At 42.8% G+C, this 12,297-nt stretch overlaps 1 protein-coding gene across 3 annotated transcripts in view; it reads right to left on the bottom strand.

Annotated features, from left to right (window-relative positions):
• The window catches only part of LOC115089772 (nutritionally-regulated adipose and cardiac-enriched protein homolog), a 73,593-nt gene that overhangs the window by 35,408 nt on the left and 25,888 nt on the right, over positions 1 to 12,297 (bottom strand). For all 3 annotated transcript variants that reach the window (XM_029598065.1, XM_029598063.1, XM_029598064.1), the window contains exons 2-3: positions 10,683 to 10,786; positions 3,697 to 3,811 (exon numbers count right to left, since the gene is read on the bottom strand). In XM_029598065.1, coding sequence (XP_029453925.1) covers positions 3,697 to 3,811; positions 10,683 to 10,700 — 133 coding nt within the window. In that variant the 5' untranslated portion in view covers positions 10,701 to 10,786. The remainder of the gene's footprint in view (positions 1 to 3,696; positions 3,812 to 10,682; positions 10,787 to 12,297) is intronic.

The following is a 12,297-nucleotide window of genomic DNA, read 5'->3' as shown; positions in this document are numbered from 1 at the left end:
TGAATAGAGCACCACACCGGCAGGGCAGAGCATCTGGGCATAGCTCTGACGAGTTCAAGATGAGCTGGAGGGAAAAAGGCCCAGTGGGACTTTTGTTATTTTTCAGAATCATAATTTTTACAAAGCGGGAGGGAAGGCCCCGGGAGCTGGCTGCTACTGCTTCTTCTTCTTCTTCTTTTTTTTTTTAATGAAATGAAAAGAATATGATGATATTTCATTTGTGTTTCTGTCAATTTAATTTTCAAAAACCAAATAAAATAAAAGCACATCCCTTAAAAAAAAAACCAGAACAATTATCGTGCTGCCACCCACAAATGCTGTACTGCATCAGTGTGCTTTTTGAGAAAGAAACCCAAACCACATTCACTGCGAAAAGAACTAATGCCAAGCTGAGGGACGCGCTGATGTCTGAAATAATGTAGGGTCCACTCTGATAACAGAGCAGAGGGCAATGTATCAAAAACAGCTATTAGCACTGTGCCACAAGTAAAATATCTGCATGATTCATACCTCAACCAGGGGAGGACGTAACAAACCGAAGACACAGTCGTTCTTGCAACCAAGACTTCGGTGGCATTTTTAGACTTTGTTGGTGGGGATTCTTTCTACTAGCCTTTATGAAAAGAAATATAAGCAATACTCTCTTACAACAAAGTCACAGGCTGGTAGTGAGTGTTCCTGCCTTTATTTTTAAACCTGATATATTAAACCTCACTATGCCAGGGAGCAATTCAGGGTCTGGCAAGTGAAGATCGAATTTAATCCAGGAATAAAAGCGCAGGGGATAGAAAAGTTTCAGCGATGCCAGTGAGTGCTCTCTTACCCTGCTATGACAGGACTAAATTAGCAGTGCCCAGATACACAAGGGTCCTACTATCTCTGTATTACAGCATGCGGACCATTAGCTTAAAATGGAGGCTGATGGGTAATTTGTGATTTGGATTGGCCAATCTCGGAGACAGAATGCTGGGCTGGAAGAGCATTTGGCCTGACTCCACATGGCACATCTTATGAATAATATGACCTGTTTGTACTTCAGAGAAACAGCCTGGCTTTAGTTAAAACAACACCACTTTCAGGTCGGATATTAGCCTGGCTCAGCTTAGGAATATGAAATTTACTATGTAAGGCTGAATGATGGATTGGGTAGAAATCTGTTAGGATAAGGGCACGACTCTGAGAGAGGAGCAAACTCAGTCAAGGCTTCTACCTTCGTGGCATTATTCATGCTGATGCCTACAGTAGAATAGGTGAAGGAGGCACAAAGCTGGGCAGCATAACTCCAGTCCTGCAGAGCCACAAATGGGTGCAGGGCTGCCTAGGCCTTACTAGTCTTTCAAAGGGAGAATTTTCCAGCAATGGGAGGTTCAGGAAGTGGTCCAGATGAAGTGAGTGGCAGGAGAGTCTATCCCGCAAAGGCTGGGTCAGTGAGCTACAGGGTATAAAATGTGACTCCATGTGGGAGGAGTTCTCAGTCTGGCATGGAGTGAGAAAGGTCTCACAAGGAGCTTATGGATAGGCAGTCAAGGGACTGTGCTCTGCCTCGGGCTTTCAGGTGTCACTGGACAGGGGAGTTCTCTCTCTTTAGTAAGAGTGAAAGGCTATCCAGGTAGATTCGGACACCTTTACTACACGGAAAGGATTGGACTGGGGTAGTTTGCGAGCAGTGAGTGAATAAAGGAGATGGAGTTTTCTGATTTTTCATCTAGGCCTTGAGGAAGACAGGCACCCTAGAGGAAGTTTGAAGGGAAGATCCTTTCTCTCTAAGATGACTCTCAAGCAGTATGAGAAGATTGTGAGTAATAACTTTTTGGATGGTGCCTACTATGATTTTTCCTGAACGGTTCTGTTGAAGTTTTCAGTTTTTGCTAAAATGTATTGGACTTATGGAGGTCAGTATTCAAAATGACTATTTATAAATCCAATGCGGGAGTGAAGTGCTAAAAATTACAACCTATTTGAACCCTTCAGATATATATTTCTTAAAGAATGCTGACTTGAAAACTACTTTGAAAAATAATGCTTTACATTAAGGGCCTTCATAATTTATAGGCTAAGTTAATTGAAGACATGACTAGAGCAAAAAAACAGCTCTTAGAAATGCTCTAGTTATAAAATCATACGTCCTTGTCTCTTATCCCTTTTTGCTTTCCAAAGTTACCTTAAGATAAGTTGGAACTGTTCCATTTTGCATTAAAAAAATAAAATGCAAAAAAGGGATAAGAGACAAACAAGGACGTATGCTTATAACTGGAGCTTTTCTAAGAGCTGTTTTGTTGCTTTAGCCATGTCTGCAATTAAGTTAGCCCATAAATTATGAAGGTCCTTAAATTTAAAGCATTTTTTCAAAGTAGTGTTACATTCAGCGTTCTCTTAGAAATATATATCTGAGGAGTTCAAATAGGTCAATATTCAAAGCCATTTAGACAGATAACTCATAAGTTATCAATTTGAATGGCAAGGTTTTGAAAACTGAGCCATTTATTCAGCTAGGGGGCAATATTCAGCTGCTGAGCGGCTCAGCTAGTTAGCCAGAGAAACTTATCCAGCTATTTAGCAGGGTATATTCAGTGGTGCAGTCGCACCACTGAATATATTCAGCTATCTTAAAGTTAGCCAGATAATACTGAGCTGGATTCAAGTAGTGGTTGGGGGCTGGACATAGGTACTGGCTGGGGGCTGGACACAGGTACTCAAAGAAAGGTCAAGGGCAAGGCCTGGGAAAGAGACAAGGGTCTGAACTGGACTGGATAGGGCAAGGACCGGCTGGACAAGGTCAGGACTGAATAAGGATAGGACTAGATAGGCAAGAGGAAACAAGAAAGCTCAACAGGTCACGGAACTGGGCAAGGTAATCCTAGTAAGCCTGGAGGCCACAAGGCAGTATAGATAGGCCCAGATGTACTGAGCAAAGCAGGAGAGCCTAGACCACAGAACAAGGCAAGGAAGCCTGACAAACTATAGAGCAAGACAGGAGGCAAGACAAGGCAAAAGAGGAGGCCTGGGTAGGCCACAAGGCAAGGTATATCAAGACAAGGCTGGCCAGGTCAAAGAGCTGAGGTGACTCTATGAAGAGGCAAGGAGGGTCTAGACAAGCTGGGTTAAGTAGTGCTAGGACTGAGGCATCATGTGATCAGTAAGGAGGTAACTTATGTAGCTGGGAGCAGTGCTTGCTGAGGACCCCTGGTGGAGGGAAGGCTGCTCAGCAGGTGGAACCATAACATCCACTCTGTTGCAGATCTGCAAATAGACACACTTTACCTTCTATCACTTCTGCAATGATGCTCACAAAGATATTGAACAGAACCAGTGCCAAAACCGATCCCTGTGGCACTCCACTTAACCCCAGTCTCTCTTCAGAATAGGCTCTATTTACCATTACATGCTGTCTTCTGTTAGTCAACAAGTTTGTAATCCACTCCACCATAATAGTGCCCATTCCCAAATGTCTCATTTTATTCACAGAAGTATGATGGAAAATAAAGAATGGAAGTCCCATGCAGTACCCTACCTACTACAAAAGCAAGAAACTTCACTGTTTTTTTTTCTTTACCCCTTCTAGCCTACTGCCAAGCACTCTCTGTACTTGCTTCATTCTATCTTTTCACCTCTGCACATTTCAAGGAAAGTCACATAGAAGAAGATGCTGCTGCTGCTTGGATTTCTTTTCAAACACTTTTAATATCATCAACCTACCATGCACAATGATTTCTTCAGGATCTTGAAATCTGACTCGCTTTTCAGCTTGTTTATCCTGGTTCCCAACACTGCTCCCAGGTGGCTTTTTCCTTAGTATTGAAGGAGGATGTGCCTAAAATACGTCAGTATATGAGTTTACATTCCTAAGTAACAGATAATTCACCAGTCATTTAAAACAAAATTAATGATTAGGCTTTCCCTTTTCCATTCAATTTTTAAATACGATTTCTGAGGAGGTATTAATCTTTAAATGTATGCAACCTTTCCTTCACTGGTACATAAAATGATGAGAGGGTTCCATTATGTAATGAGGGTCCCATTCCCGAATTTATATAGTGGGTAAAAATTTAATGGGCCATGCAGATGGAGAAGTGGATCCTCATGGAGACAGCAAGAGTAGCTTCACCTATCTGACTGGAAAGGGAGAAATCCCAGTATTCTCCTCTCCATGAACTCTGGCTCAGTACCTACCCCTTAGTGCTGGCACTGGAAACACGAACACATCAATGAGAGTCACCCAGGCTTCAAACAAATTCAGACTCTTAACTTTATTTCTGGTTCCTAAAGCCAGTCACTATTTACAAGATTAGGATGTGGAAGGCAGATAATCACTGAATACTCAGAATTCATGGGATGCTACAGTCAGGCCAATATCCTTCCACAGTTACAACACGTACTCCCAGGATGAGAGTAACCATCCAATCCCTTTCATGGGAAATAAAACCGACCACCCATACTCAGTATATCACTTTACAGGAATATAGGGGTAGATTTTTAAAGAAGCATGTGGGCCTACATGTGCGTGTGCTACCTGGCGCGCACACATGGATGCCTGATTTTATAACATGCGCATGTTATAAAATCAGGGGGTGACAGATGCAAGGGGTGCACTATTGTGCACCCTGCATGTGCCGACGCCCACAGCCTCCACCCGTTCCCCCTAATCTAACCTTCCCACCCCTTCCCCTAACCTATCCCCCCATAGCCCTATCCTAACCCCCCCGACTTTTGTTTTACCTTCTGCACCTGCCTGCGCCGGCAGCCTGCCAGCACGCAATCCCCCATCACAGCGGCAAATGGATTTACGCGCGTAGAGCTTTTAAAATCCGGCCCATAATGTTTACATTCCCCACCATACAATATCCTATTTTTCCCATTGGGCATCTATTTCCACACATCCTATCCCTTATCCCTTCCAATCACGGGACAGGTACTTTAGTCTATGTAATTCATATCAAAATTTAAATCCTCAGAGGACATGAAATTCAACCCGGGATCTACTCATAACTTCTTGGTCACCAGTCTCTCCACTCAGATTCTGCACATCTCCCTTCTGACAGCATATAGGTTTCCCTGGCATCCTCCATGTAATGGACACTCTTTCGAGCACTCTTCATCTTGGAATACTCCATATTCTTTTCTCCTCACCATTTTTCTCTAAGGGAGGAATGCCCTCTTTTCCACCCCTGGTTTTTGGTCAATTTTCTCAAACGAAGGAAAGGCAAGGGAGCTGGAGTCCCGAGTCCACCAACCCGCAGGCTGGCTACTCTAGGCCATTACATCTTGGAGGTCCCCTCCTCTACTAGTTCCATCCTAGAAAGGGCAGAAACCCTCCAGATCCTCCCACATTTATACCTCCCACTAAACCTGTCTCCACCAATCCCCAAACCCCACATTCTTAAGGGAATATACACCTCACTCAGACCCCACAGTATTAACACATCATCTTTCATCACATTGCTAAAGTCTTCCAAAGGCCACCCAGTGGTCATTTAGTGGTATAACATATTCAAACAATTAAGACTGTGTGTAGAGTACATGAAAACCCTGGGGTTTCCTCCAACCAAAATATCTTGTAATACTAGAACGGAAAAGTGAGCACATTTATATTTTAAAGGTTCTTCTACCCTGTGACCCCTGGACAGAGTTTCTGCCTCAGTAGACCCCTGAAGCAAAGGTGTTTTTGACAAATAATTACCTTTTTCCAGGATCCACTGAGGCAGGAACTCTGTCCAGTTTCAGTCCAAATTTTTGTATAGAATTTTTTTTTTGTTTGTTTTCCCACACAGGGCACATAGAAGACAGGTCAATGATTATGAAATACCAAGCAAAGAAACTATTTGTTTTGGCCAGGGGCTATCTCATGAGTGAAGACTACTTTTATTTGAAATTATGTAAATCAGGTATAAAAGATGGGACTTGAGGGGGTGCAGGAAAAACATGGTTTTATGTTCTGATCTTTTCTTTCCAGTGTATAATAAAAGGTGCTTTTTATTCTATAGATTGTAAAAATATGGGAGATAAAATATAGAACAATCACAAAAGGTGCACAGTTTATGAAGTAAAAAAACAGGGAGTAACAGAGCAAGGAAATGGGCAAGTTTGATATTTGTGGAATCCAAATGGAAGTTTTGTTCATTTTAATGTTTTTTTTTTTTTACTTTTTAATAGTGCCCTAGGGTTTACCACAGAAGTTACAATGAGCGAATACCTTGACATTACTGCAGTCCACCCAACTACTATAGGCTTTATAAAGAAATCAGCCTGCATTCCTCTCAGCAACGAGCACCAAAATAGAGGAAAGAAAACTGAGTGATGAACACAAAGACATACTTTGCTAATTAAAAAACACAACAACCTAGAACCAGATTAATCATAGACACAACATGGGCAGAGCCCTCCATAACCCCAGCCCCAGAATTGACATGAAAATGAAGAATGGAAAATCTTTATATAGGGACAGAATTGCTTCAGATATTTGAAAAGCATTTGCTGAAATGAAACAGGTCAATGATACTAGCGTTAGATATAATCTTAGTATGCTGTGTGTAGCTGCCGTACATTATTAACCCATTACGTCCCGTGTCCTATTTAGAGGATAGATTCTTAAAAAATTTGGGACATAACGGGTTAAAGAACTGCTTGGAATGCATTGGACATTGTTAATGATAGATGTAGAAATTTGTATGTACACCACATTGATGTTTTATTATGATTTTGTAATTAATCAAGAATTAAACTAAACTACAAATAAAAATCAAGGGACCAAGTCATACTATGGGCGTGGCCAATGCACAATAATAGTCTGCACATATTGGGCTAGATTTAAGTTTCTTGGGGCAAAAGATCACAGCAAAAGACCTGCAGTTCAGATTGCTTGCACAATTATGTAATAGTACATCTGTTGCCCAGCATTTTAATTTCCAGCTTCTTTGGGTTTCACTGATGGTTTATCATTGAATTCTATGTGCCTTAAAAATTCAGCATTTGCTCAGTTTTAAAAATAGCGCTAGGGGTCAAGATGGCAGCTTGCTTTCTTTTACTGTAGTGGACTAAATCTGTATCTTGTGTCTTTTTATAAATATTTCATTATGGTGAAAAAGGGGGAACATTAGAGTGTACCCTTCCTTGGATGGTCTCCAGACTGTGACTGAGGTGGGTCCAATAGCTTTCTTTGTTCTAGCTACTGTGGTAGGGCCAGAGGTGGCTCAGTCAGACAGCGATGTCTTGATAGTGCCCCTGCTTTTGGTTGAGGTTTCATTCAGCCCCAAAGCTTGCACTTCCCCAGTACTGCTTAGTGGAGAATTTGGGTGTTGTTCTGCTCTGGGACAAACTCTGCCATTGGTGCTTTCAGGGATGTTTTGTCCACATTTTATCTGGCTATGTGTTTGTTGCCACAAGAGAAAATCCTGAAGAATTGAAGAAAGGTCTATGAGCACTGAGAGATTAGCTGGAGTTACTTCAGAGCCCTATAAAGAAGCCAGAGGACAAATATTGTGGGATCAAGGAGACTTACAGGTTGGAATTTTTTGCAGAGTCTGGAAGCACTGCGGGTGGGCCTGTGAACCATTTTATGGATTCAGCAGATAGACTATCTGCTGTGAGTCTGTGAGTGGAAGAGTGTACTAGAGAGAGATTATCCCTGTAATTAGACTTAAAATTATTTGGAAGGCAATTTTATTGTTGGAGAGGACTATAGTTGAGCAGCTACTCATGCCATAATCTATCTCTAAATCTTTTTCATTCTTGGAAACCAAAATTCAAGTTCAAGCATAGATCCTGAAGACACATACTATTGAGTATTTCAGCCCTTGGTGGGTAGGTTCCTCTGTGCAAGAGGTTAATAAAAGGATAATAAATGACAATACAGGTCTTCAATGGAAGATTGAAAATCAGGAACATATGCTAAAGCTAACAATTTAAAATTTAGAAACTTTTCCAAAGTTAAGATATTTCACCTCAAAATCTTTGTAAGTGGTACTTAATTGAGGTTTTGAAGGTGCAGAACAAGGCCATGCTTTTTGCCTTTCAAAGAAAGGCTCTTTGGATCACGTGCAGTCTCTGCTTGAAGATTATTTGCAAGTCGGACCAAATCTTACACATGATCTTGAGCAGATGGATGATAAATGTAAGATCTGTGGACCCTTGCTGCTGTGGCAAGATTGGCTCAACCTATGGGGAAGACCCCGTAAGTTCCCACCGACAGGTGGCGGAGCTATGCAGGGAAGATACAGGCTAGGAACTTCACCAATATTAACCCCTTTCCCTTTGGATTGAGCCCTTGTGTTCTGGGGGCAGGCAGCTCTTAGGTGAGAGTCTCTATGGCCATAGTTTTGACAAAAAAAAACTTGTTTTGAAAAACGGTATATAAATACTTTTAAATAAATACTTTTACATAAATAAATAAATAAATAAATATAGTAGGGATGTGAATCGTTTTCCCGAATTAGGCAATGTCAACGAAATTGCCTAATTCGGAATGGTTTGGGAGAACCGAAAAATGATTGACTTTTTTCTGAAATTTCAGAAAAAAATTCTTTTTTGAGTTAGTGTGTGCTAACTCCCATTAGTGTGTGCTAACTCTGCCAGGTTAGCGTGCACTAACCCGAAAATCGGGGCCCCTGAAAAAAAAACAAACCCGAATCGTGGGAAAAATGAAATTCCCACAAGGGGGGGGGGGGCCCGAAACAAAGCCCAACACAAAAGTTTTACCCGAAGTACATCTCTAGGCTATAGCATAGGCATCAATCCAGGGCCAGACTAGAGTCAAAGGCAGGTGGCAGGTGAGAATGGTCAATGTCCAGGCATGGGTCAGAGACAGGCAGCAAGTAAGAATGGTCAAGGTCCAGGCAAGGGTCAAATCCAGGAGTCAGTTCGAGGAGAAGTGAGGAGACAAGACCAGCGGGACTGAGGAGGCGAGGCAAGGCTGGGAAGTCAGGAACCAGGAAGAAAGCATCAACACGCACTACATAGCCAGTGTAGGAAACCTGTTGCTGAGGCACAGGAGCACAGTCTGTGGAGCCCTTATATAGTAAAGGCTGAATGATGTCATCAAGGGGCCCTGGGGAGGCTTCCCCGCTGAGGGCCCTTTCAAGGGAGGAGTTGGGCATGTGCGTGCATATGGATAACTGGAGCAGGAGCAGGTTGGCAGAGTGAGGGGCGCTGCTCGGCGCCGCTGGGAAGTCGGTGGCGTCCTCACTACAGGACAGCGTTGGCGGCGTCCTGAGCTGTGCCGGGTGGCGTTGGGGTGAGTACCGTGGCTCACGGGACCTTCCTGCGAGCTGCGTTCCTAACAATTTAAATTATGAGCAAAACTTGGCTGCTTGTTTCTTTTTGCCTGAAACATATAGAAACTGGGTCTTCAGAATCTCTTTGAAATAAGGAATCTTTATTTTTGGGTCAAAAAGTTTTTGTATTTCCTGATGTGTCTGGATCTAAGGCTAGGAGGAGGAAATGTATAACTATGCACCACGATGTAATTTGGTTGGGTGTAATTTATATCTATCTGTCAAGATGTAATTTTCCCCTAGGTATCCTTGTAAATATTTGATCAAGTAGCAGGGAAATTTATGTTTTATGATCCTCCGCAACTTGTTACCTTTTTGAAAAATAAACCACAGTTAAGGCTAAGAGTCCAGTGGAAGGCACCTCCACTCCCATTTAGTGGGAAATAAATGCTTGGGGTTTATAGCTGTCTAAATTTATATCCACCATAAGGTGAGCAGTCCATTTTAGCAAACCTCCCCTTTTATATTATTTTCCTTTCATAACTTTTTTTTAGATTGAACCACCCCCTTTGCATTATTAGTGAGCTTTGTCATTGCAGAATTATTTTTTTAACTTTCTTCTTTTCTTAGTATTTGAGGTTTATAAGAATCGTCCAAAAGAAAAACCGGTGTACAGTACATTAAGCATGTTTGTGCCTGCATACTTTCCGTTCTATTTCCCTTTGAAAACTGGCTGTAAGGTCCATGGGCACAAAAGTGCCTACATGCTTTGCAAAAATGCAAGCTACTGAAAATTGCTTTCTTTTTTTTCAAATCAGTACTCTCTGGGGAGGCCGTGCCTGCATATTTTATTCATGCTCGCTACATCCTCTTTTCAATCACATCTCTTGCTGATGTAATTTTCAGTTGTGCATTTTTGCTTGGTATTAAAAAAGAAAAAGAAATTGGGATTTATTGATGAATAATTCCAATAACAATGAAAGGGCAACTCTGATTTCTGATTCAATGGGTGTAAAATCAAGGATGGTGTGGAATTAAAACTTAGGGGGGGGGGGGGATTTTCAAAGCTATTTTATTGACTTGTTAAAAATTGTCCAGAGTTTGTGTGAATGAATAACCCAATTCATGTATACTTTTAAGCGCACGAAAGATAGGTGCTCCGGGAAGTGGCTTTGTGGCAGAGTTGGGATTTATATGTATAGTTTTAATTTTAAGAAGCATATCTGTGTAAATTAACATGCACAAGTTGCGACCTGCAAAGAGTAGGGATAACTTTTTGTGGGTCATTTTGTGCACATTATTTCAGATAATTTACAAAGCAGACTTATGCACATACGTTCACTTTGAACATTGGCGTAACGTATGCTTTTTCAAAATGCATTAAGTTACACGGGCTGTTATAAAATTACCTTCCCTCTGGGTAAAGTTTGTTACTGAAAGATAAAAATCAATCATCTGATGCTGTCAGTTCCATACCTTCTTTCCTGCATACATTGGCGGGAGTGAGGGATCTTCCACATGCTATTACATGGTGACAGGAGAGCTTCAAAGGTCCTGCAGCAATGTACAGTTTGATGCCCCTGGGGAAGATCAGAAAATTTAAGATCTCAATGCTCTGAAGTAGAATCCTTTCCATCTGAGGAATAAAGCATGAATGCCATATAGGTACATCTTTTTTTTTGTTTTTTTAAATATATGCTATTTCATGCTTATATATATGTTATTAAAGAAAAAATTATGGTTCCCATTAGGGATCTGCATTTGTTTGAAATAAATGGGTAATCCAAAACAAAACAGGTCTTTTCAGTTTGTTTTGTTCAAATTGAAATTAATGGACAGGGGCTATGAAAATAATGGAAACTTTCGTTTGCATTTATATTTAGATCCTTTAAAGTCTATGAAGTCTACGGAGCAAGCAAAACTATAGTTTTTTTTTTAAATTCTTATTTGTATTTTCACTGAAGACAAACCAGATAGAACAGAACTGGGATGGGAAGAGGCAAGAAAGGAGAAGAAGCTATCAACTAGCCTATCTCAGCTGGCAGCTGCATGGATTGACAATGACCATCTTTTTTTTAAACTGATACTGAAAGCCCCGGGATGCACGTAAGTCCCGGGGCTTGCAAAAAGGGGCGGTTGGGGGCGTGGCCAAGGGGCGTGGTGTTGGCTTGGGGGCGTGTTCGAGGTGTGGGGGCGGTCCGTGGGCGTGGCCGAGTGCCCTGACACAGCGGCCTGTGTTGGGGCCTGCTGCGGCAGCAGACAGCCGGCAGGCGTAACTTCGTGGATAAAGGTTAGAAGGGGGATTTATGAAGGGCTTGGGGGTGGGTAAGATAAGGGAAGGGAGGGGAAGGTGGGGGGAGGTGGAGGGAATGGGCAGCGCGCGCAGGGCTTGGCGCACGCAATTTGCACAAATGTGCACCCCCTTGCGCGCGCCGACCCCGGATTTTATAAGATACGCGCGTATCTTATAAAATCCGGCGTACTTTTGTTTGTGCCTGGTGTGTGTGTATGTATTTGTATATATGAGAGGGTTTTGTGTGTGTATATGTGTGTATATATATATATATATATAGCGGTGTTTAAAAAAGGATTGGATAAGTTCTTGGAGGAGAAGTCCATTACCTGCTATTAAGTTCACTTAGGGGTAGATTTTCAGACGAGCGCGAACAGCCTACTTTTGTTTGCGCTCCAGGCGCAAACAAAAGTACGCTGGATTTTAGTAGATACGCGCGTAGTCGCGCGTATCGGCTAAAATCCTGGATCGGCGCGCGCAAGGCTATCGATTTCGTATAGCCTGCGCGCGCCGAGCCGCGCAGCCTACCCCCGTTCCCTCCTAGGCCGCTCCGAAATCGGAGCGGCCTAGGAGGGAACTTTCCTTTGCCCTCCCCTCACCTTCCCCTCCCTTCCCCTACCTAACCCACCCGCCCGGCCCTGTCTAAACCCCCCATCCTACCTTTGTCGGGGGATTTACGCCTCCCGGAGGGAGGCGTAAATCCCCGCGCGCGAGCGGGACTCCTGCGCGCCGGGCCGCGACCTGGGGGCGGGTACGGAGGGCGCGGCCACGCCCCCGGGCCGTAGCCACGCCCCATAC

Source organism: Rhinatrema bivittatum, chromosome 4, assembly GCF_901001135.1.
Source record: "Rhinatrema bivittatum chromosome 4, aRhiBiv1.1, whole genome shotgun sequence".
Classification (NCBI taxonomy): domain Eukaryota; kingdom Metazoa; phylum Chordata; class Amphibia; order Gymnophiona; family Rhinatrematidae; genus Rhinatrema; species Rhinatrema bivittatum.
The sequence above is the reverse complement of the archived record's forward strand: the minus strand, read 5'-3'. Positions and strand labels throughout refer to the sequence as shown.